Below are 24,655 nucleotides of genomic sequence, written 5' to 3' on the forward strand. Positions count from 1 at the left end.
CCCCCCTCTCTATGTATTTGGCCTTGGGTTGTGACTAGTTTCGATCATATAACTGTAAAAATACAATGTATTTTTCAAATGAGAAAGAATGAGACCTTGTCTTCTATTACTGTCCGCCACCTTGCTCATCTCTCACACACTCATACTCACACCGGCACAAACATAAACGGAACGCACACGCAGGCATGCATGTGCACATTTTTGACACATTGTGCACGTTGAGAGCACTTCTTCTTGTCTGTGGGATTTTAAAGTGGGCATTACAAACTAACCAGGCGAAGCCTTTGGTGTTTGATAACCTCTGCACAATACCGTTCCTGCTTCACACACTCACACGCAAGCACCCACCCACACGCATGCACACACACGCACACGCTACGCCCTCCCTCCCCCCCACACCATACACTCTCCTCTGTCAGATGTGCTGTTGGTGTGGTGTGTTTTTGCATTAACGCTGGAAGATGCTATATTGGTCTGTTAATACTAGTACTAGTAACTAGTACTAGTAACTTTACTAGGACTAGTAAAGGCCCAGTGCACTACTTTAAAAAATAAAAAAATAAAAAATGTTATTGTAGAGGCCTGCAGCACACTCAGCACCCCTACTTCACGCGGCTATGTGTCTATGAAGTGACCGCTGGCTAATCCATCTGTGTGATCTCTGGTCATCAGAGAGGCCCTCAAAATCATCTCACATCCCTCACACTTTCCTATCTCTTTGTTCCAATACAGACCAAATGGCCCAATGTCTCGATGCTGAGATATTGTCGTTTTTGGTGTGCAAATGAAGAACGAGAGTAAAAAACAAAAGATATTAAGCTCTTAGAATAGAACTGTCATCAGACGTATCCTTTCAACTCTCTTTCAAGCCTCTCTTTTCTAAGGTGATTTTTGTCTGTTTCCTTCCGTATGACTTCGAATGCTCCTGCCGTTGAAGATGGGTACTATTTTATTCATGTACCTGCAGTTGTTCAGCACTAGTTGTTGTTGAAAGCAGTTGACCAAAAGATAAACACATCTAATCTAATTGAAATGTTTCTAGATGAAATCTTGTAGAAAGGGGCTAGAGACTAAAATGTTAATGTCTGATGGAGGTCAGGCGCTGGTGTCAGTGTCAGTGGGTGTGTGTGAGATTGCAATGAACAGGGATGGAGAGAGAGAAAAATATATAATACTTAAACAAATGCACTGAAGGATTATGGGTTTCAGGGTCAATCCACAAAATGAGTCAATTTCTGGTAGTTTAATTTAACTTTCTGTCATGATGAGCACATGTTCAATTTATAGGTCCAATGCGGTCGAAATGTCAGGCGCTCTTTTCAAACAGCTCTTGCACTTAATTGGCATTATCATAATTTTCACAGTATTACTCCAACTTGTGGAAATATATATAAAATGACAACAAAAAAATCACATTTTTGACTGCACTGGGCCCGTGCAATGAACACGATCGGAGACAGGTTTCGAGCGCAGGGCGTAGCAGGTGTTTATTTGTAAAGGACCACAGGCAGAAGGTCATACACAGGGTTTAAAAAGGCAACAGTACAGGCAGTGAAAAGGCTAGTAATGTCATCTGGGAGATCAGGCAATAGGTTGATAACAGGAAATCCGATAAAGGCTAAAGAACAGGCAGGACTAGGCAAAAGGCGCCGTTAATGAGGCAGGCAACAACTATCATACACGAGAGGATTAAATTACAGGAAACCCAAACACTCTGAACAGAAGTGTGTCACAAAACAAACAATACCGCACAGTGATGGGTGCAAGGAACTGAACTAAATAGTGTGTGATAATGACATACAGGTGTGTGAACAGGTGATCAGAATTCAGGTGATTGGGATCTGGAGAGTGAGTTGCGTTCAGGGCATCGATGTGTTTGAGCGTGTGAGCTGGAAAGTGGGCTAGAAAGTGAGCTGCGTTCAGGGGATCTACATGCTTGAGAGTGTGAGTTGGAACTTAGTTAAACTTAATATGTTACCCCATCTAAATAAAGACTATAGTAAGTGCCAAATAAAGTAACAGGGTTAATTTAGGTTTAATTTCATCTTAACTCAGCCATAACTCCCATTATGGCAGGGGGAATGGAAGCTTGTGTGCAACAAGGAGAGGAAATTGAATGCAAGTTTCACCGAAAATGTAAATTGGTAAAACATTTTAAGCCTGTCTATCTATGGGTAACAGGGTTGACATGTTATGCTCGACGTGCTCAGTTTTCCACCACAAAACACCAGGGGGAAAAAGGAATAGTTGCGCAATATTAAAATGAGGAGTTTGCGTCACAGGGTTGACCATAAAATGAGGGATTTGTATTTTATTTTTATCAATCACTAATCACATTAAATAAATGATCATCTTCAGGAAAGACTTTGTCAAAGCAACAAAATAAATAGGGCTTTACAATTATGGGGAGAAATGTGGGCTTAAGTGGGTTAAAATCTTCCCGAGAAGTCACAGAGAGTGCACAAAGGGACATTAGCAAATGTTTATTCATATAAAAATGTTGGATTTATTGAATTGTCCATGTGGTCTATATTAAAGGGCACTTCATTTAATATAACAGACTTTTAAAATCCAATACTGGTGCACAATTTCTACTTAAAATATCAAAGGGACGCAAAAGAGACTAGTTTCGTGGAGCAACACATCAATTGTCACAGACAAAAGCTGCTTGCATGTCTGACTACTGCTCTCCATTTCTTTCCCTCTCTTTGAACCCTCTGTCCCACCCTCACCTCCTCCCCCTCTCCATATCTCTTTCTCTCCTCTTCCCCACCCCTTTCTATTTTTACTCCTATTACTCCTCTCCAGGCAGTAAGGTGCTGAAATGGCTGCTCCTCCAGGACAGCCACCTTCTTCTCCGCGATATCCTCCTCTTTTCCTCCTCTTCCTCCTCCTCTTCCTCTCCTCCCTTCCTCCCCTCCTGTCCCGCCCTCTCATCCCTCATCCCTCTATTAACGTGGCGGTGGTGTTCTGTGGCTCTGCTTACCAGAATGAGGTCAGGGGTCATTTGAGCAGAGAGGACTTCGCTGATCTTCCCCTAGGTATGAACCTGTGAACCAGTTTTGCCACTGTATGTTCTTGACATGAATACTTATGTGCAAAAAAGCACTAAAGCACATACTATGTTCACTTTGGAGTGCAACATTCTTTCTTCTTCTGCTTTTGTCTTCTTCTTCCTAGAGGTGAACCCGGTCACTGTTCTGGTTAACGACACCAACCCTCGCGCCCTGCTGACACGTCTCTGTGAAACCATGGCGATAGAGAAACTGCATGGGGTCGTGTTCGAGGACGATGTGGGATCAGGAGCTGGACCTCAGGTCAGTCAATCGATGGATCAATCAATCAATCATGTTAAACAAGGCGGAAGGTTAACTCAGATACAAACCTCTGTCCTTTGGGGATATTGAAAAAACGGGATAGATATGAGATGCCAGATTCCTTGGTAAAAATCATCTATATGTTGTGTGTATCTATTTGACTATCTCCTGGACTGAATAAAAGCAGGTGGCAGAAGTGGCTCAGATCCTAGACTTCCTGTCGACTCAGACAGCTCTGCCCATCGTTGGCATCAGTGGAGGATCTACCGTTGTCATACCTCACAAGGTAAGACAACACATAATACTGTATATATACTCAAGCTACCACACAAATCACAAATAACCCTAGCATAACACATCATGTAGTACTAAAACTCCTCTAGACACCACATAATGTGACACAAATCACCTATACTGTATATCCCTCAAACTCAACCCTGGACCTTGAAGTCAGTTCCACTGCTTTTTTTCCCAGACATTCCCGCTAATCAGGGACTGATTTAGACCTGGGACACCAGGTGGATGCAATTCATTATCTCGTAGAACAGAAAACATCAGTAGGATAAGATTCGATACTCTGCTGTACAGGGTACCAATTCAAACACCTACAGACAGCAATGCAACACCACAACACCTCTACAGATATAATATTTAACACCAGTCTGTAAATAAATGTGTGTGTTCTGTCTAAACATGCAACACAGGGCATGGATGAGAAATAGAAACATGTCTTCTACCTCATCTCCATCAACCTTAATCAGATAATAGCTGGGAAAGAGTTGTTCTGCTAGGAAACAAGCAGGAAATAATTCTGAGAATCTGAGACGAGAAATACTGAGAGGGATCTATACCTCAATCAGTCATCCTTATACAGACAAATTATACCATGATGATGTGCACAGTGTTTCACAGAAATACATTCAGACAGACACATTGAGCTCGATGCTTAGAGTGTAGAGAGATGATCAATCATCAGATCACTTCTGGTTCTGTTGTAGCCTGATCCCCACAGTGTCCACCGAACCTCACCCTCTCTTCTTTATCTTCACTTTGTCCCTCCTCTTGTCCCTAGCTCATCCCTCACCCCACTTCAAACTCATCTTCCCACTTTCACCTACTATTCCTCCCTCTCATCTCTCTCTCATCACTCCTTCCTTCCCCTTTTCCTCTCCCCCCTCCCCTCACCCAAGAGATGTGAGGCACCAACACCTGTCATCAACACCCTGTATTTATAGTACTGACAGTAGCACTCACACACATACAATACAGATGCGCATAAGCACACACACACGCACACGCACACGCACACACACACACACACACACACACACACACACACACACACACACACACACACACACACACACACACACACACACACACACACACATACTCCCTATCAAATCACATTTTATTGGTCACATGCACATGGTTAGCAGATGTTATTTCGAGTGTAGCAAAATGCTTGCGCTTCTAGTTCCGACAGTGCAGTAATATCTAACAGTAATCTAACAATTCCACAACAACTACCTAGTACCTGTACACACAAATCTAAGTAAAGGGATGGAATAAGAATATATACCTCTCTCACTCACGTGCACATGCCTAGTGTAACGGATGTGAAATAGCTAGCTAGTTAGCGGTGGTGCGCGCTAAATAGCGTTTCAATCGGTGACATCACTTGCTCTGAGACCTTGAAGTAGTGGTTCCCCTTGCTCTGCAAGGGCTGCTGCTATTGTGAAGCGATGGGTAACGATGCTTCGTGGGTGGCTGTTGTTGATGTGTGCAGAGGGTCCCTGGTTCACGCCCGGGTATGGGCGAGGGGACGGTTTAAAGTTATACTGTTACACTAGCCTGATGTTCGGATTTAGCAGGGAATTAGTAAAGAGTGGTCGAATGCGTAGACAAGTCAATGAATAGAGCACCGCAGTATTTCTTCCTATCCAAACAATTTACCACATCGTTTAAAACCAGTGATGCTCCCGAAATGGTGCTCTGCCCTGGGTCTGAAGCCTGACTGATGCACATTTAGAATAGATTTTAAAGTAAAGAAATATCTTAGCTGAGCATTAATCAAGAATTCCAAATGTGTTTCGAGGCAAGAAAGTTTAGAAATAGAGTGATAATTATTAAGGTCACAAGGGTCACCACTTTGCCGAAGACCAAAACGAAGAAAAACATCGCAAAATGTCCTAATGTATGCAGGAACAGTTCCGAACGGTTTCAGATGGGAAGCATGCGGACGTCTTAAGTCATCCCTGTGATCGGGTCTGGTGACTCGTATATCTGTATTTTAACAATGAAGTAAGGTACGGTGGAAGTTTGTGCAAGAGTGCTTTATAAACAAAAAGAGAGCAGTGTGTCGATTTACAAGACTTCAGAGAGGGCCAGCCAACTTTCTGATATAAGACGCAATGATGTGTACTGAACCTGTCGCCCGTAATAAAGCTAAGTGCATTGTGGTAAACTGCATCTAATGGTTTCCGTGCAGTGGCAGCTGCATTCATATAAATGGTTTTGATCTATTTCTAAAGAAGAGGCCCATTTGTATTCTCAACTTCTTAACTAACTCATCCATATGCTTTTTAAAAGATAACTTTTCATCAATTCAGATGCCCAGATATTTATCAGAAAACTTAACATCCTTGGTTTTATCTGCATATACATTTCAGTTCATGCAAATGCTTTCTGCAAAGCAACAAAGGCAGATTGCAGCTCTGAAAAAGCCTGGTCAACCATGGGGGCAATAGCATACACAACAGTGTTATATGCATACAGGTGTACGTTACAATTCTTTGCAGATAGACCAATATTTATATAGACAGTAAAAAGTACAGGACATAAAATCGACCCGTTTAGGTTGTTTTATTTTTATTTAACCCTATTTTACCAGGTAAGTTGACTGAGAACACATTCTCATTTTACAGCAACGACCTGGGGAATAGGTACATGGAACAGGAGGGGGATGAAGGATGGTATGAGGGCGCATCTGTGGTCGAAGGTGGCCGAGCTACAGCAGTGTTTGTCAGACCATGAGACATCCAAAAAATCAGTCTTCTCACAAAAACATTTGAAGTGTCCAAATAATTTGGCCTACAAACTAATGAGACTCTCACAAACATGATTGTGTTCTCAGTTTTGCTCTACGACTCCCACAAGTGTCACAGGCCTCGTCTGAAGGTAACTCATAAAAATGAATGGAAGTATGGAGGTAGTTTTGTGCCAACAAATTTAAGGGATGTAAAAAAACAAAATATTTCCTAATTCCTTATGATTTATTTGATAACTGTCTTTTTGTCATTTATAAATGTGTTATTCAATACGTTTCTATGGCTTGTAGTAGTAAAGGCCAAATTCAATATTTTATTCAATATTTTTTATATACATTTTTTAGACCTAAAGGGATCTTAAAATTCTAAATAAAATAGATAAATGATCCATGCTATGACCATCTTAAAATTATTCCATATGTTAGCTTAGTAAAACCTTAACCTGATTAAATGCATCACTTATCGCTCTTATTTTCAGTAATAATGCCAGTGCCGGACAGAACTTGCTTAAGCAGAGAGTGGGTGGATCCCTGTTACAAACAAATGCATATTTTGGCATAGGGCTACATTTATGATCAAAAACACGAACTTTTGGGGATCGTGACACTTAGAGAACATGTTACCACAAGTGTTGATATCGCATACAGTACCAGTCAAAAGTTTGGACTCACCTACTCATTCAAGGGTTTTTCGTTATTTTTTACTATTTTCTTCATTGTAGAATAATAGTGAAGACATCAAAACTATGAAATAACACATATAGAATCATGTAGTAACCAAAACAAGTGTTAAACAAATCAAAATATATTTGAGATTCTTCAAAGTAGCCACCCTTTGCCTTCATGACAGCTTTTCACACTCCTGGAATTCTCTCAACCAGCTTCATTAGGTAGTCACCTGGAATGCATTTCAATTAACAGGTTTGCCTTGTTAAAAGTACATTTGTGGAATTTCTTTCCATCTAATTGCGCTTGAAACAATCAGTTGTGTTGTGACAAGGTAGGGGTGGTATACAGAAGATTGTTTGGTAAAAGACCAAGTCCATATCATGGCAAGAACAGCTCAAATAAACAAAGAGAAATGACAGTTCATCATTACTTTAAGACATGAAGGTCAGTCAATCCGGAAAATGTCAAGAACTTTGAAAGAATCATCAAGTGCAGTCGCAAAAACCATCAAGCGCTATGATGAAACTGGCTCTCATGAGGACCACCACAGGAAAGGAGGACCCAGAGTTACTTCTGCTGCAGAGGATATCTTCTTTGGAGTTACCAGCCTCAGAAATTGCAGCCCAAATAAATGCTTCACAGAGTTCAAGTAACAGACACATCTCAACATCAACTGTTCAGAGGAGACTGTGTGAATCAGGTCGAATTGCTGTAATGAAAGCATTATTAAAAGACACCAATAAGAAGAAGAGCCTTGCTTGGGCCAAGAAACATGAGCAATGGACATTAGACCTGTGGAAATCTGTCTGATTTGTCCAAATTTGAGATTTTTGTTTGCAATTTTTGATTCAGTGTCTTTGACGCAGAGTAGGTAAATGGATGATCTCTGCATGCATGGTTCCCACCATACAGCATGGAGGAGGAGGTGTGACGGTGCTTTGCTGGTCAAACTTAACCAGCATGGCTACCACAGTATTTTGTAGCAATATGCCATCCATCTGGATTCTGCTTAGTGGGTATCATTTTTTCACAGCAGGACAATGACCCAAAACACACCTCCAGGCTGTGTAAGGGTTATTTGACCAAGAAGGAGAGTGGTGGAGTGCTGCATCAGATGACCTGGCCTCCACAATCATCCGACCTCAACCGAATTGAGATGGTTTAGGATGAGTTGGACCGCAGAGTAAAGGAAAAGCAGACAACAAGTGCTCAGCATATGTGGAAACTCCTTCAAGACTGTTGGAAAATTATTCCAGGTGAAGCTGGTTGAGAGACTGCCAAGAGTGTGCAAAGCTGTCATCAAGGCAAAGGGTGGCTACTTTGAAGAATCTCAAATATAAAATATATTTTGATTTGTTTAACACTTTTTTTGTTACGACATGATTCCATATGTATTTTTTCATAGTTTTGATGTCTCTACTATTATTCTACAATGTAGAAAATAGTAAAAATAAATAAATAACCTTTGAATGAGTAGGTGTTCTATAACTTTTGACCGGTAGTGTAGTAGCTACCCCTCCCCCCTTTTCAGTATATAACACCTGAAAATTTCGAGCCAGGTCTCCGTGAGAACCAGAATATCAGGGCTCGTGTCTATACTCAGACATCAAGAAGGTCCATCTTTGACATCAAGCTTTGCACGTTTATGTGTAACAGCCCCAAGCCCTCTATATGATTTGAAAACAGAGGGGGTATCAATAGTTATGGTATTTTAAATAATAGTACTGGATGAGTTGACCACAGTGGGCTTCCCATTTGGGCTAACAGTAACAGAGCTAACAGTGGAATTTAAATGTATGTGCACAGGAATATTACTGACAACAATGCTGGGAATAGGGATATCTGTAGTAGTACAATGACAATGCTGTGAAATAGTGGGAATGTGAATAAATACCTGAACAGGGGTTGGGCTGTTGTTGAGTCAATGTTTTAGATAGAAATGCATCAGACACAAAGACGTGATGGCGTTATTGAGAGAGAGTGATTGATTGAGTGGAAATAAATCAGTCATAATCTGGTGTCTATATGAAGCTGTAGCCTACTGACAGAAGTCAGTACTTCAGTTCAATCGAGTACAGGCTTAACTGAATGAATAACAAAGACAGAATGCAATATGACATTTTAATAAATAGTTTGGGGAATGACCTCGCTTCCGAGGTAAGATCCTCGGAGACAGATGATGTGATGGCAGGTAGCAAGCACTATGCTGGGCTGATGGCATCGAGTGTGTGTGTCTGTCTGTGCGCTTGTGTGCTCATGTGCGTGTGTGTGACACAGTCAGCCAGTGGTCTCTCAGAGCTCTGCCACTCTATTAAACACTTAATTAGACCCTTTAGGAGGTAGAGACTCCCTTCTGCCCCTGTCACTCTCTCATCTATTACGCTCTCCATGTTCTACCCCCCCCCCCCCCCTCTTTCTCCATCTCTCCTCCACTCTGTTTTTTTCTCTCTGTTTTGACCCTCTCCTCTCCACCACTCTCTCTCATCCACTCTCTCGCTCCATTCCTATCTCTTTTCCTCTATCCCTCTCTTTCTTTCTCTACCCCCCCACCTCTCTCTATCTCACACTTGCGGATAGCTGATAGCCTGCGAGTGAGTATTTGGCTCTATCTGTAATTAGAGTATAGATAACCCTTGTCTCTTCTTTAAAAGGGTCTAATTGACAGCTTGTTAAAGACTCAGAGATGAGTCACTCGCTGACACACAATCAGCCATGGCTCTTCAAGCGAAGGTAAGGCTTTGAGACATCTAAAATGTCTTAGAAAAAATGGTGCTATCTAGAACCTAAAAGGGTTCTCCGGCTGTCCCCATTGGAGAACCCTTTGAAGAACCTTTTTGATTCCATGTAGAATGCTATTGGTTTCCATAGAACCGGCAAAGAAACTCATTAGTAGGGTTTCTTACAATAGACTAAGATTAAGATCACTTTATTGGTCAATTGCAACCAACCTAGGGTCCAACCAAAATGTTACTTTCGCTTTTATCCCAATCCCCCGAAAGACACACATACTGATCATACACATAGCCACATACATAGGTTTTGGAGAGGAGTGGAGGGCTGCCACACTGGGTGCCCCAGAGCAGTTTTTGTGGGAGGTTAAGTGCCTTGCTCAAGGGCACAACGGCAGGCAATGGCATATAGGATATGATACGAGCAACCCTCCGGTTGCCAACTAATTTCCAAACAGATTTTTCCCCATCAGACTCAGATTTTTCCCCGCTGGCTCGCCTCTCTAACCTGCAGGTGGGAAGGGAAGTGTGTGTGTTTCTGTGTGTGTGATCCTATTCATAGATAAAAGGGTTCAATAGTGCTTGATTATCAATGGCCCTGATGATGAAGATAATGATGAGGAGGAGGCATATCTTTGATGTCTTTGGTGTATTTTTTAAAGGACCCTGCTATTCAGTCTGACACCTATTTCTGGTTCCTTTTTTTTGTCCTTTATCCTCTGTCCCTGATCTATCCATCACTAAACAAGGAACGATGAAAGGGAGATGAAAGATGAAAAAAAGAAAAGGAGCTGTATGTCTTTTGTCAGGTTATGCATGTACCAATCAAATGATCAAGAGGGTATGATATAGAGGGGGGAGGAAGACAAAGTGTGTGTGTGTGATCGTATATATTCTGGCTATTGGTGTGTGTGTGTGGGCTTGCTTGCATGTGTTATCGTATGCTTTCTTTTGGTGAGTGTTTGTGTGTGATTGTATTTGATTGCTATTGGTGTGCGTGTTTTATGTTCACGGTCGGATATGCTATTTGTGTGTTTGCGTGTGTTTGTATCCGCGTGCATACGTGCGTGCTTTTGTGTTTTCCAGGCTATGAGTCATATTTGTTGGTTGTGTTCAGTAGACAGTGGTGTATCCAGATGTTGTGATGAGGGACTGGTACACACGCTAACATCAGTATCTCCTAACGAGGGAGACAGCTAGTGTCCCCTGAGGAATACTCACACAACTGCGTGATAAACACTCATAAACACGTACCGTATCCCAGTCAGGGCTCCATATGGAAAATAGCTCTGGTCTATCCAGAAACACATGGTAATCATAATCAGTGGTCATATAGTGGAACAGTAAAAGAAACAGTCGTGGCCAATAGTTTTGAGAATGACACAAATATTAATTTTCACAGTCTGCTGCCTCAGTTTGTATGATGGAAATTTGCATATACTCCAGAATGTTATGACGAGTGATCATATGAATTCCAATTAATAGCAAAGTCCCTATTTGCCATGCAAATTAACTGAATCCCCAAAAAACATTTCCACTGCATTTCAGCCCTGCAACAAAAGGACCAGCTGATATTATGTCAGTGATTCTCTCGTTAACATAGGTGTGAGTGTTGACAAGGCTGGTGTCAGCGATTAGGTGAATGGATAAGAGGAGTCAGGCGCAGGACACAGGTATGAGTCATCATCTGAATTTACTCAAAATGTAAGCAATGTTCCAACAAGGAAAAATACAAATATCCAGAGCACAAAGAACGAACCCACATGACAATGACAATCACTCACAAAACAGAAAGGGAAGCCAGAGGGTTAAATAAGGAACATTGATGATGGAATGAAACCAGGTGTATATAATGAAGACAAAACAAAATGAAACATGGATCGGTGAGGACTAGAAAGCCGGTGACTTTGACCTCCGAACGACGCCCGAACAAGGAGAGGGACCAACTTCAGCGGAAGTCGTGACAGTACCCCGCCCTTGACGCGTGGCTCCAGCAGCGAGCCGACACCGGCCTCGGGGACAACCCGGAGGACGAGACGTAGGGCGATCCGGATGCCTTGAGTCCATGATGGCTCTCACAGTATACGCCGGGGCCCCCTCGATACCTCCCGCACCTCAGACTGCTGGAGCGGACAAGCCACCACCGGCCTGAGGAGAGACACATGGAACAAGGGGTTAATACGGTAATCAGGGGGAGTTGTAACCTATAACAAACCTTGTTCAGTCTCCTCAAGACTTTAAATGGCCCTACAAACCGCAGACCCAGCTTCTGGCAGGGCAGGCGAAGGGGTAGGTTTAGGGTGGAGAGCCAGACCCGGTCCCCTGGTGTATACCGCAGGAGCCTCGATCTGGCTCTGATGCCACGGTGCCAGGACCGGCTGATAACCTAGCACACACTGAAAATGTGATAGGTTAGTGGAAGAGTGGTGGAGGGAGTTTTGGGCCATCTCTGCCCAGGGGATGAAAACCGCTCACTCCCCCGGCCGGGCCTGCAATAGGACCGCAGAAACCTACCCCATCCTGGTTTATTCTCTCCACCTGCCCGTTACTCTCTGGGTGAAAACCTGAGGTGAGGCTGACCGAGACCCCAGACATTCCATAAACGCCCTCTAGACTTTAGATGTGAATTGGGGACCCCGATCAGAAACTGTATCCTCAGGCACCCCGTAGTGCCGGAATACGTGGGTGAACAGGGCCTCCGCAGTCTGTAGAGCCGTAGGGAGACCGGGCAAAGGAAGGAGATGGCAGGACTTAGAAAACCGATCCACAACGACCAGGATCGTGGTGTTGCCCCGTGACGGGGGAAGATCCATCATGAAATCCACCGATAGGTGTGACCACGGTCGTTGTGGAAGGGGAAGGGGTTGTAATTTCCCTCTGGGCAGGTGTCTAGGTGCCTAGCACTGTGTGTACACTGAGCAGGAGGAAACCTAAACCCTCATGTCCTTAGCTAACGTGGGCCACCAGTATTTCCCAGCAAGACAGCGCACTGTCCGACCGATGCCAGGATGACCAGAGGAGGGTGACGTGTGAGCCCAACAGATCAAACAATTGCGGACATCAAACGGAACGTACAGACACCCAACTGGAGACTGTGTGGGAGTGGGCTCTGCACGTGACGCCCACTCGATGTCCACGTCCACCTCCCATACCACTGGTGCCACCATGCAAGAAGCTGGAATTATGGGAGTGGGATCTGCAGACCGCTCCTCTGTGTCATACATCCGGGACAGTGCGTCTGCCTTAATGTTCTGGGAAACTGGCCTGTAGGATACGGTGAAAACTAAGCGGGTGAAAAACATGGCCCATATCGCCTGGCGAGGGTTCAGTCTCCTCGCTGCCCGAATGTACTCCAGATTGCGGTGGTCAGTCCAAATGAGGAAAGGGTGTCTATCCCCCTCAAGCCAATGTCTCCACGCCTTCTGGGCCCCGACCACAGCCAACAGTTCCTGGTCCCCCACATCATAGTTTCATAGTTTTCATAGTTTCGCTCCGCCGGGCTGAGCTTCTTCCTGGGAAGTGCAGCGTCAAATTTATCACACAATCCCCCTGTCGATGGGGTGGTAATTGAGTCGCCTTCTTTTTACAGAAGGCGAGTGCCAAATAGGCATTTTCGGGGGGAATGTGCATGGTGGAGACCTGGTTTGGACTCTCCACCATAGTGGCACCCAAGGAAACACCTACACACCTCCCTGAGCTCTGACGGAACCATCCCTTGAGAGCCCTCTGTTGCCACGAAATAGTGGGGTCATGAGAGGCCAACCAGGGAAGGCTCAACACCACAGGAAATGCAGGAGAGTCGATCAGGAAGAGTCTAATTATCTCCTCATGACCCTCCTGCGTTATGACCTCCCTAGCTGTGACCTCCCTAATTAGCCCTGACCCCAAAGGATGACTATCTAAGGCATGTACAGGGAAGGGAACATCAACAGGAACAATAGGGATCCCTAATCTAAGTGCAAAGGAACGGTCAATAAAGTTCCCAGCTGCGCCTGAATCTACTGGCGCCTTATGCTGGGAACGCGGGGAAAACTCAGGAAATTCTATATACAACCACATGTGTGCAACAGAGAGCTCAGGGTGAGTTGGGTGCCTACTCACCTGGGATGATCCACCAGTGCTCCGCCTGCTACCTCTACCCCCTGGTGAACCTCCCCAGCACTGACCAGCAGTGTGCCCTCTGCGGCCACAGGTGGTGCAGGGAATGGTCCCCCCTCCGGTCCCCCTCATAGCAGCACCTCCCAGCTCCATCGGTGTTGGATCAGAGGTGCTGGGGGATGGAACTGCCGGACCCCGATCTGGACGTCTGCGGGAGGCCAACAGGTTATCCACCCGGATGGATAGGTCCACCAGCTGGTCAAGGTTATGGGTGGTCTCCCTATGAACGTCCTCGCGTAAACTACATCTGTAGTGGTCGATCAGGGCCCGCTCATTCCATCTCGCGCCGGCTGCCAGAGTTCTAAAGTCCAGCGCAAACTCTTGAGTGCTCCTCATCCCCTGTCTTAGATGGTACAAGCGTTCCCCTGACGCTCTCCCTTCAGGTGGATGATCCAAAACCGCCCGGAAGCGGCGGGTGAAATCCTCGTAATTGTCCAACGTCTGGCCTTTCCTTCCCCAGATGGCATTGGCCAATTCCAGGGCTTTACCAGTCAGACAAGAGATGAGGGCGCACACTCTCTCGCGTCCCGAAGGGGCCGGCTGAACAGCTGCCAGGTAGAGCTCCAGCTGGAGTAGGAACCCCTGGCACCCGGCAGTGGAGGTTGTTGTGGGAGCTGAATGATGTTGATGATGGATTAACCGGAAAATCCCCTCTCTCCCATCTGTCCTTGGTTTGCAGTACGCGATCCGTGGCTGTATCGAGACTCTGTAACATAGTCGAGTGCTGCTGAACGCGCTCTTCCACTGGGAGAGGAGGGCTGGCTGGCTGCACCTGCTGACTCCATTCTATGGTGAGTGATTCTGTCAGCGATTAGGTGAATGGATAAGCGGAGTCAGGTGCAGGACACAGGTATGAGTAATACAAAAAAAAAAAAAATACAAATATCCAGAGCACAAAGAACGAACTCACATGACAATGACAATCACTCACAAAACAGAAAGGGAAGCAAGAGGGTTAAGTAAAGAACATTGACTATGGAATGGAAACCAGGTGTGTTTAATGAAGACAAAACAAAATGAAAATGAAACATGGATTGGTGGTGACTAGAAAACCGGTGACGTCGACCGCCGAACGCCTCCCGAACAAGGAGAGGGACCAACTTCGGCGGGAGTCGTGACAGCTGGAGATCACTCTGTCATGCTGATTGAGTTCGAATAACAGACTGAAAGCTTCAAAAGGAGGGTGATGCTTGGAATCATTGTTTTTCCTCTGTCAACCATGGTGACCTGCAAGGAAGCACGTGCCGTCATCATTGCTTTGCTCAAAAAGGGCTTCACAGGCAAGGATATTGCTGCCAGTAAGATTGCACCTAAATCAACCATTTATCGGATCATCAAGAACTTCAAGGAGAGCGGTTCAATTGTGTGTGAAGAAGGCGTCAGGGCGCCCAAGAAAGTCCACCAAGTGCCAGGACCGTCTCCTAAAGTTAATTCAGCTGCGGGATCGGGGCACCACCAGTACAGAGCTTGCTCAGGAATGGCAGCAGGCAGGTGTGAGTGCATCTGCACGCACAGTGAGGCAAAGAATTTTGGAGGATGGCCTGGTGTCAAGAAGGGCAGCAAAGAAGACACTTCTCTCCAGGAAAAACATCAGGGACAGACTGATATTCTGCAAAAGGTACAAGGATTGGACTGCTGAGGACTGGGGTAAAATCATTTTCTCTGATAAATCCCCTTTCCGATTGTTTGGGGCATCCGGAAAAAAGCTTGTCCGGAGAAGACAAGGTGAGCGCTACCATCAGTCCTGTGTCATGCCAACAGTAAAGCATCCTGAGACCATTCATGTTGCTTCTCAGCCAAGGGAGTGGGCTCACTCACAATTTTGCCTTTAGAACACATCCATGAAAAAAGAATGGTACCGACACATCCTCCGAGAGCAACTTCTCCCAACCATCCAGGAACAGTTTGGTGATGAACAATGCCTTTTCCAGCATGATGGAGCACCTTGCCATAATGCAAAAGTGATAACTAAGTGGCTCGGGGAACAAAACATCGATATTTTGGGTCCATGGCCAGGAAACTACCCAGACCTTAAGAACTTGTGGTCAATCCTCAAGAGGCAGGTGGACAAACAAAAACCCACAATTTCTCAACTCCAAGCATTGATTATGCAAGAATGGGCTGTCAACAGTCAGGATGTGGCCCAGAAATGAATTGACAGCATGCCAGGGCAGGGTCTTGAAAAATAAGGGTCAACACTGCAAATATTGACTCTTTGCATCAACTTCATGTAAATGTCAATAAAAGCTTTTGACACTTATGAAATGCTTATAATTATACTTCAGTGTTCCATAGTAAAATCTGACAAAAATATCTAAAGACACTGAAGCAGCAAACTTTGTGGAAATTAATATTTGTGTCATTCTCAAAACATTTGGCCACGACTGTACATTTTTGAGTCATTGTTAGTTTTACACTTAAGACATGACTCTGCCGTTGTGCTGAAGAAATTGTGAATTTTATATGTAATAAATTATATGCATTAGTAAATAATGGATTAAATCTCAAGTATTTCTTTAACTGATATTTCGTTAATTATGTTTCAACATTCACCCCATCTTGAGCCAATATCAGTTATTTTTAATTCTTGGTTCCAATAGTTAATCTTTTTTTCGAAGACACTGTCAGTTGGAAAGGCTGTCTGCAAGTTTTTATATATCTTATGACATGAAAATCCTTTTCTGACTCTTAGGATTCCTTCAAGACTGCCCTGATGTCCAAAATATTTCAAGTCAACATTTCTTGATATGAAACTTTTAAGTTGCATGTATTTGAAAATATCTACACTGGCCAGTCTAAAATGTATTTTTGGTTTCTATGCCTTTAGTTTTCCATGTGGACCAATTTATCGGTGAATTCTGAAAAGCTATACAAGGATTGTAACATGGGGTTGTGTTTTTAGGGAGTAATATTGGTTCTTGTAGAATATGTTTCCTTTTCTTCCATATTGTTGTAGTGTTCTTAACGATGAAGTGGTCAATGTTCTTAGCTTTATCCTTTGAAAATAGACAAGTGAAAAGTTTTGGGGATGAGCATGCTCATCTTAAATATGCACCCATTGTTCCTCTTTAGTGCATTTAACAATATGTCACAAGTAAAAGCCTTGGGTGGCGAGTTGATACAATTCCAAGTCCGGAAGGTTAAAACCACCAGCACCTCTTCTCCGGGCCATAACTCTCCCAGTCAACCAGGTACTGGAAAACCCTGCCCCGTGGTCGAACACTCAGGAGGCGTTTCACCGTGTATGCCGGATGGCCATCGATGACACGGGGAGGAGGGTTGAGCCTGGAGACAGCAGACAAAGGGCTCTGAGACACGGGCTTAATCCTAGACACATGGAAAGTAGTGTGAATGCGGAGGGTACGGGGTAACAAAAGATGGACAGCAGTGGAACTAAGGACTCGAGAGTTGGGAAAAGGACCAATGAAACGGGGGGACAGTTTGCGGGACACCACCCGAATTAGCAGGTCCCGAGTGGAAAGCCATACCCTCTGCCCAATGTGGCAGCGGGGAGCTGGGGTCCTGCGGCAGGGAGCTTGTCGACGATACCTGGAGTTGGTCTTGAGAAGTGCCGCCCGAGTTCTTCTCCAGGTACGTCGACAACGTCGGACAAACATCTGGGCCGAGGGTACGTGGACCTCCTGCTCTTTTGTCACATTAAAACCTACCCGTCTTATTCCCACCCTTCCTACCTCTCAGACACACTTACATCCATCAACTTACTCATCCATTCTCATTCATTCCCACCCAACATATACCCTATGGATCCACCCACCCGTTCTGTCCCACACTCCTACACATATTCATGTTCATCGTCCCTCACTCCACACACACACACACACACACACACACACACACACACACACACACACACACACACACACACACACACACACACACACACACACACACAAATCTCAGCAATTTTAGGGTTTTCTGTATAGTTGTCTAATGTTGGTGGAGCATATTATTCTGTTTTAATGTTACTCCTGAATCACTATGGTAAATAAAATGGATTTTCTTGGGTGTATTTCAGTGCTTAATTTGTAAATTGGGATGTGCCGGAACAGAAAATGAGCATGCAAAGGGGGTAATCTGGGGAGCTCTGAGGTACCGGAAAATCACCTTTATAATAAAGCATTGCACGCATGTCATTGCATTTGCGTAGTGCTCTAGACTAGAGCAGTAGAGTAGAGGCGCTTGCTGAATTATTTTTGTAACCTAGGATGTGGGAAAAATTGGGCCTTTTTATAAACACATTTTATGCAATTCTATGTAATTTTACATGACTGGAGACTTTAGCAGAATATTTTTTTAATACTGCAAAATGATTGAAATGTCAGGCTACTTTGACACTGACAAACTGAGAATGAGAGATCATAAAAAATGACAATCTTGAATTAATCAATAGCCTAGGCCAAGGTGTGTGGACGAGACACAATCTTGACCAATATGAGGAGGAAATTATAGTCCTTAAAAAGCTTTCCAGTTTCACTGACTCACCCAATGATGTGCAGCTCACTCACCGGCAATGGCCGATGAGCTCGTGCCAAAAGCCTATCTCCCTCGTTTTAGTTTGTAAAAACAATGCTGTTCACTCAATAGGAATATTTGAAAGTTGGAAAATATTTTCGTAGCCTACAGCCAGATAACTATTTTTGTTTCAGCAGGACCCATTTGCTTTCCAACCAGTGCTATCCCATGATTGTATTTGAAATATTGTGAAAGGCCTGTTTTGTCTGAAAATTATGTTTTATGCCACCAGAGGTACCGGATCCTGGCAAATAGGTTTCAAAATGAAACAGTCCAAAACTGAGAGGTGCCGGATCCTGTGCTGGCATGATCCTGCTCAAATTAAGCACTGGTATATTTATAACAAAGCTGAGGTTTACTTTGAAGTGCAAAGTCTAGAAATACAGGTGAAATCAGTCAATAGGCAGGTTTCCATTGACCCAGGATTATTCAACAAAAGCAGTGTCTTCCAGTCATGATGGCTTATGAAATATAAATCATGAGGATGTGGTAGCCTCAGCTTAATTGTGATGTTAAACACTTCTCCAATCGTTGTTAAGATCTGATATTCTGCGCAGTTTAAGATGAGACAGTAGGCCAATGTCATAGGCTTATAGCCAACCAATCATATTTCTCAAATCCTTGCAGGCTAAACTCCAGTTAAACTTGGAGTGGACAGTTTGGCCTCCCAACTATATACACAATATATACAAAAGTATGTGGACACCCCTTCAAATTAGTTGATTCAACTATTTTAGCCATACCTGCTGCTGACAGGTGTATAAAATCGAGCACCCAGATATGCAATCTCCATAGAAACATTTGTAGTATAATGGCCTTACTGAAGAGTTCAGTGATTTTCAACATGGCACCATCATAGGATGCCACCTTTCCAACAAGTCAGTTTGTCAAATTTCTGCCCTGCTAGAGCTGCCCGGTCAACTGTAAATGCTGTTATTGTGATGTGGATATGTCTAGGAGCAACAACGGCTCAGCTGAGAAGTGGTAGGCCACACAAACTCACAGAATGAATTCTCGGTTGCAACACTCACTACTGAGTTCAAAATTGCCTCTGGAAGCAATGTCAGCACAAGAACTGTTAGTCGGGAGATTCATGAAAAGCCTAAAATAACCATGTGCAATGCCAAGCGTTGGCTGGAGTGGTGTAAAATTAGCCGCCATTGGACTCCTGAGCAGTGGAACGTGATGAATCACACTTCACCATCTGGCAGTCCAACGAATGAATCTGGATTTGGCTGTGCCAGGAGAACACTACCTGCACGAATGGATAGTGCCAACTGTAAAGTTTGGCGGAGGAGGAATAATGGTCTGGGGCTGTTTTTCATGGTTTTCATGGCCCTTTAGTTTCAGTGAAAGGAAATCTTGACGCTAAAGCATACATTCTAGACAACTCTGTGCGTCCAACTTTGTAGCAACAGTTTGGGGAAGGCCCTTTTGTGTTTCAGCAAAGCGAGGTCCATACAGAAATGGTTTGTCGACATCTAGTGGAAAGCCTTCCCAGAAGAGTGGAGGCTGTTTTTATAAAAGCAAAAGCGGGACCAACTTCATATTAATGCCCATGATTTTGGAATGAGATGTTCCATGAGCATGTGTCCATATACGTTTGGTCATGTGCACTAGTGTACTTACAAAAAGCGTGCTTCTGATGAAGAGCTACAAAATTAAGTAAATAGTCTTATTAGGCTGAACGATATAAGGTCATTTCATCAACTTGGGAGGCTCTCCATACTTATTAGTTGCTCATTTGATATATTTGCTGCTACCTCACTCAATACCATGTTAAAAGTCTCCCATCCTAACTCTTTTACATTCCCTGAGACCTAGCAGAAATGTTTCCTTTTTTCATAAAACAGCCACGTGCTCTCTCGATTCTATCACCAAAGTTTTCACAAGGCAATGGAGTTGGCTACGCTTCAGTTGACTGTTCGGTGCAACGAACTGCAGGGCTGCCAGAGCACACCAGAGCATCGCTCCGCCACTTCTCGGAATGGGGCTAGATCCCTTAGTAAAGTTAGAATAAAAGCAGAATCAATGTCTTCAATGATCACATGATGATTAATAAGTAGTCTACATAACAGAACCAAATATAATAGCATAGTGTAACATTGCTGTTACTCCAAAAACAGCACCTAATTTCTCATATTTCAGGATGGTTAGCTGAATGGTCCCAAAATAATTAGCATGCGGCCTAAACTCCACATCGTGCGCCATTGGGCAGAATGTGCTTTGATTGAAACAAAATCCAGGAAGGCTACATCGTTTGTTAACGCCATCTGCTCTAATTTGCTCACAAAACAGTAATTCAAGAAGATCTAAATGTATATCCCCATGAAACTGAGATCAAATGATTGGCATGCAGACGCAGTTTCGACGTTTCACTGGTAAAACGCAAAGAACTATCATTACCAATTGACATTGATGAAATTACGTGGTGATTGAGGGTATTAAAAATATAAATGTTTTTGAAACAATAGGCAGATGTTGCAATTTTATAATGATATTCAAGATCTGTCAGTGGGGGGTTGCTGCCAAATGTTTTTATTCATGTAGGCTACACTGTCCCGGGAATGTCCCCTAAAATCATCCTGTTGTCCCGTATTTGACTATTTTAAATGTGGTCACCCTGTGATGTGATCATGTAACTATAAAGCCAGTTGTATTCCACAAGTTACCACCGGCTAAAGCTATGACTTTGAAATGCATATTTATTCTGTTCCATCTCACTGAGCAATCCACTGTCTCATTAGCCCAGCCAGGCAATGTATAAACATGATCTCAAATATAAAAAGCATCTAGACATTATCTCCCATTTCTTTTAGACTAGCATTTGGTTTTCAACAGCATACAAAGAAATATCAGTAGAAGACAGGTAAAACAAAATTAAATGCAGCTAGATTGCAGTCTTTCCAGCTTCAGTTTGAAGTGATTGTGTTAATTGTATTGTTCACTATCTCCTCTGAACAGCAGTGCCTTTACGAGAGAGCACATTTTCTATGCCATGTGCATAATTAGCTCATTAGCTGTATCCAAATAAATGTCACTAGAAAACAGCTTAAACAAATGCAGCTACTTTTCTGTTATTCTGGCTACCCTTTCGACGTGACCGTAAGTTAGCCGTAGTTGGCTAGCTAGCAAAACAAGGGATAAGAACAGCCAGTATTACAATGGAACATTTAGAAGTAATGACGGGGTTGCGTCCATAGATACAGAACACTTAACAAATGGGTCGCGTCTCTGGCAACCGAAACGATAGAATGAAAGATCAGCTGGCTTGGGTAGCAACCTTAGATTTGTGTCTAGACTATATCTCATGGAAGGATTAAATAATATCAATAAATTCACCAAAATATATTTTTTATGAAAATAAGTCTATCATTATTTGAATATTTTCATAAAAGTGATAATGCCCTCGAAGCCGGTGTTTTGAGGATACATTGGCATATAGAGTGTCAAGTAAAAGTATGTGAACCCTTTGGAATTACCTGGATTTCTGCATAGATTTGTCATAAAATATGTTCTGATCATCTAAGTCACAACAATAGACAAACACAGTTTGCTTGAACTAATAACACACAAACAATTATAAGTTTTCATGTCTTTATTGAACAGACTGTATAAACATTCACAGTGCAGGGTGGAAAAAGTATGTGAACCCTTGGATTTAATAACTGGTTGACCCTCCTTTTTGCAGAAGTAACCTCAACCAAACATTTTCTGTAGTTGCGGATTAGACCTGCACAACGGTCAGGAGTAATCTTAGATAACTTCTCTTTCTCTCAGCAACTTTCTTGGAATGTCTGGTGTGAACCTCTCTTTTGAGGTCATGCCACAGCATCTCAAATCGGGTTGAGGTCAGGCCACTCCAGAAGGCGTATTTTATTCTGTTGAAGCCATACTGTTGTTGATTTACTAATGTGTTTTTTGTCGTTGTCCTGTTGGGCTTCAACTGGCAGACAGATAACCTTACATTCTCCTGCAAAATGTCTTGATAAACTTGTGAATTCATTTCCCCATTGATGACAGCAAGCTGTCCAGGACCTGAGGTAGCAAAGCAGCACCAAACCATGATGCTCCCTCCACCACACTTTACAGTGGGGAGGAGGTTTTGATGTTGGTGTTCTGTGCCTTTTCTTCTCCACACATATTGTTGTGTGTTCCTTCCAAACAACTCAACTGTAGTTTCATCTGTCCACAGAATATTTTACCTGTAGCGCTGTGGAACATCCAGGTGTTCTTTTGCGAACCTCAGATATGCAGCAAAGTTCTTTTTGGACAGCAATGGCTTCTTCCGTGTTGTCGTCCCATGAACACCATTCTTGTTTAGTGTTTTATGTATCGTAGACTTGTCAACAGAGATGTTAGCATGTCCCGGAGATTCATGTAAGTCTTTAGCTGACATTCTAGGATTCTTCTTAACCTCATTGAGCATTCTGCACTGTGCTCTTGCAGTCATCGGCCATTACTAAGGCGAGTAGCAACAGTGCTGAACTTCCTCCATTTATAGACAATTTGTCTTACCGTGGACGGATGAACATCAAGGCTTTTAGAGATACTGTTGTAACCATTTCCTGCTTTATGCAAGTCAACAATTGTTAATCTTAAATCTGTTGATCTCTTTTCTTCAAGGCATGGTTCACATCAGGCAATGCTTCTTCTTGAATTCAAATTGCGTGAGTTTTTTTTATAGGGCAGGGCAGCTCTAACCAACATCTCCAATCTCGTCTCATTGATTGGACTCAAGGTTAGCTGACTCCTGACTCCAATTAGTTTTTGGAGAAGTCATTAGCCTAGGGGTTCACATACTTTTTCCAACCTACACTGTGAAAGTTTAAATGATGTATTAAATATAGACAAGACAATTACAATAATTTGTGTGTTATTAGTTTAAGCACACTGTGTTTGTCTATTGTTGTGACTTAGACGAAGATCAGATCAAATGTTATGACCAATTTATGCAGGAATTTAGGTAATTCCAAAGGGTTCATGCTTTTTCTTGCCACTGTATATACAGTGGGGCAAAAAAGTATTTAGTCAGCCACCAATTGTGGAAGTTCTCCCACTTAAAAAGATGAGAGGCCTGTAATTTCCATCATAGGTACACTTCAACTATGACAGACAAAATTAGGAAAACAAATCCAGAAAATAACATTATAGGATGTTTTTATGAATTTATTTGCAAATTTTGGTGGAAAATAAGTATTTGGTCACCTACAAACAAGCAAGATTTCTGGCTCTCACAGACCTGTAACTTCTTCTTTAAGAGGCTCCTCTGTCCTCCACTCTTTACCTGTATTAATGGCACCTGTTTGAACTTATCAGTATAAAAGACACCTGTCCACAACCTTAAACAGTCACACTCCAAACTCCACTATGGCCAAGACCAAAGAGCTGTCAAAGGACACCAGAAACAAAATTGTAGACCTGCACCAGGCTAGGAAGACTGAATCTGCAATAGGTAAGCAGCTTGGTTTTAAGACATCAACTGTGGGAGCAATTATTAGGAAATGGAAGACATACAAGACCACTGATGATCTCCCTCGATCTGGGGCTCCACGCAAGATTACACCCGTGGGGTCAAAATGATCTCAAGAACGGTGAGCAAAAATCCCAGAACCACACGGGGGGATCTAGTGAATGACCTGCAGAGAGCTGGGACCAAAGTAACAAAGCCTACCATCAGTAACACACTACACCACTAGGGACTCAAATCCTGCAGTGCCAGACGTGTCCCCCTGCTTAAGCCAGTACATGTCCAGGCCCATCTGAAGTTTGCTAGAGAGCCTTTGGATGATCCAGAAGAAGATTATGAGAATATCATATTGTCAGATGAAACCAAAATATAACTTTTCGGTAAAAACTCAACTCGTCGTGTTTGGAGGAAAAAGAATGCTGAGTTGCATCCAAAGAACACCATACCTACTGTGAAGCATGGGGGTGGAAACATCATGCTTTGGGGCTGTTTTTCTGCAAAGGGACCAGGATGACTGATCCGTGTAAAGGAAAGAATGAATGGGGCCATGTATCGTGAGATTTTGAGTGACCTCCTTCCAACCTCCTTCCATCAGCAAGGGCAGTGAAAATGAAACGTGGCTGGGTCTTTCAGCATGACAATGATCCCAAACACACCGTCCGGGCAACGAAGGAGTGGCTTTGTAAGAAGCATTTCAAGGTCCTGGAGTGGCCTAGCCAGTCTCCAGATC

The 24,655-nt window shown here is 43.4% G+C and overlaps 1 protein-coding gene across 1 annotated transcript in view; it reads left to right on the top strand.

The window, feature by feature from the left end:
- Window positions 1-2,824: 2,824 nt before the first annotated feature.
- LOC139375611 (glutamate receptor ionotropic, NMDA 2C-like) overlaps window positions 2,825-24,655 on the top strand; it is a 96,301-nt gene continuing 74,470 nt past the window's right edge. The window contains exons 1-3 of the mRNA XM_071117402.1: window positions 2,825-3,041; window positions 3,181-3,317; window positions 3,505-3,603. Coding sequence (XP_070973503.1) covers window positions 2,825-3,041; window positions 3,181-3,317; window positions 3,505-3,603 — 453 coding nt within the window. The remainder of the gene's footprint in view (window positions 3,042-3,180; window positions 3,318-3,504; window positions 3,604-24,655) is intronic.

Source organism: Oncorhynchus clarkii, chromosome 20 (assembly GCF_045791955.1).
Source record: "Oncorhynchus clarkii lewisi isolate Uvic-CL-2024 chromosome 20, UVic_Ocla_1.0, whole genome shotgun sequence".
Taxonomy (NCBI): Eukaryota; Metazoa; Chordata; class Actinopteri; order Salmoniformes; family Salmonidae; genus Oncorhynchus; species Oncorhynchus clarkii.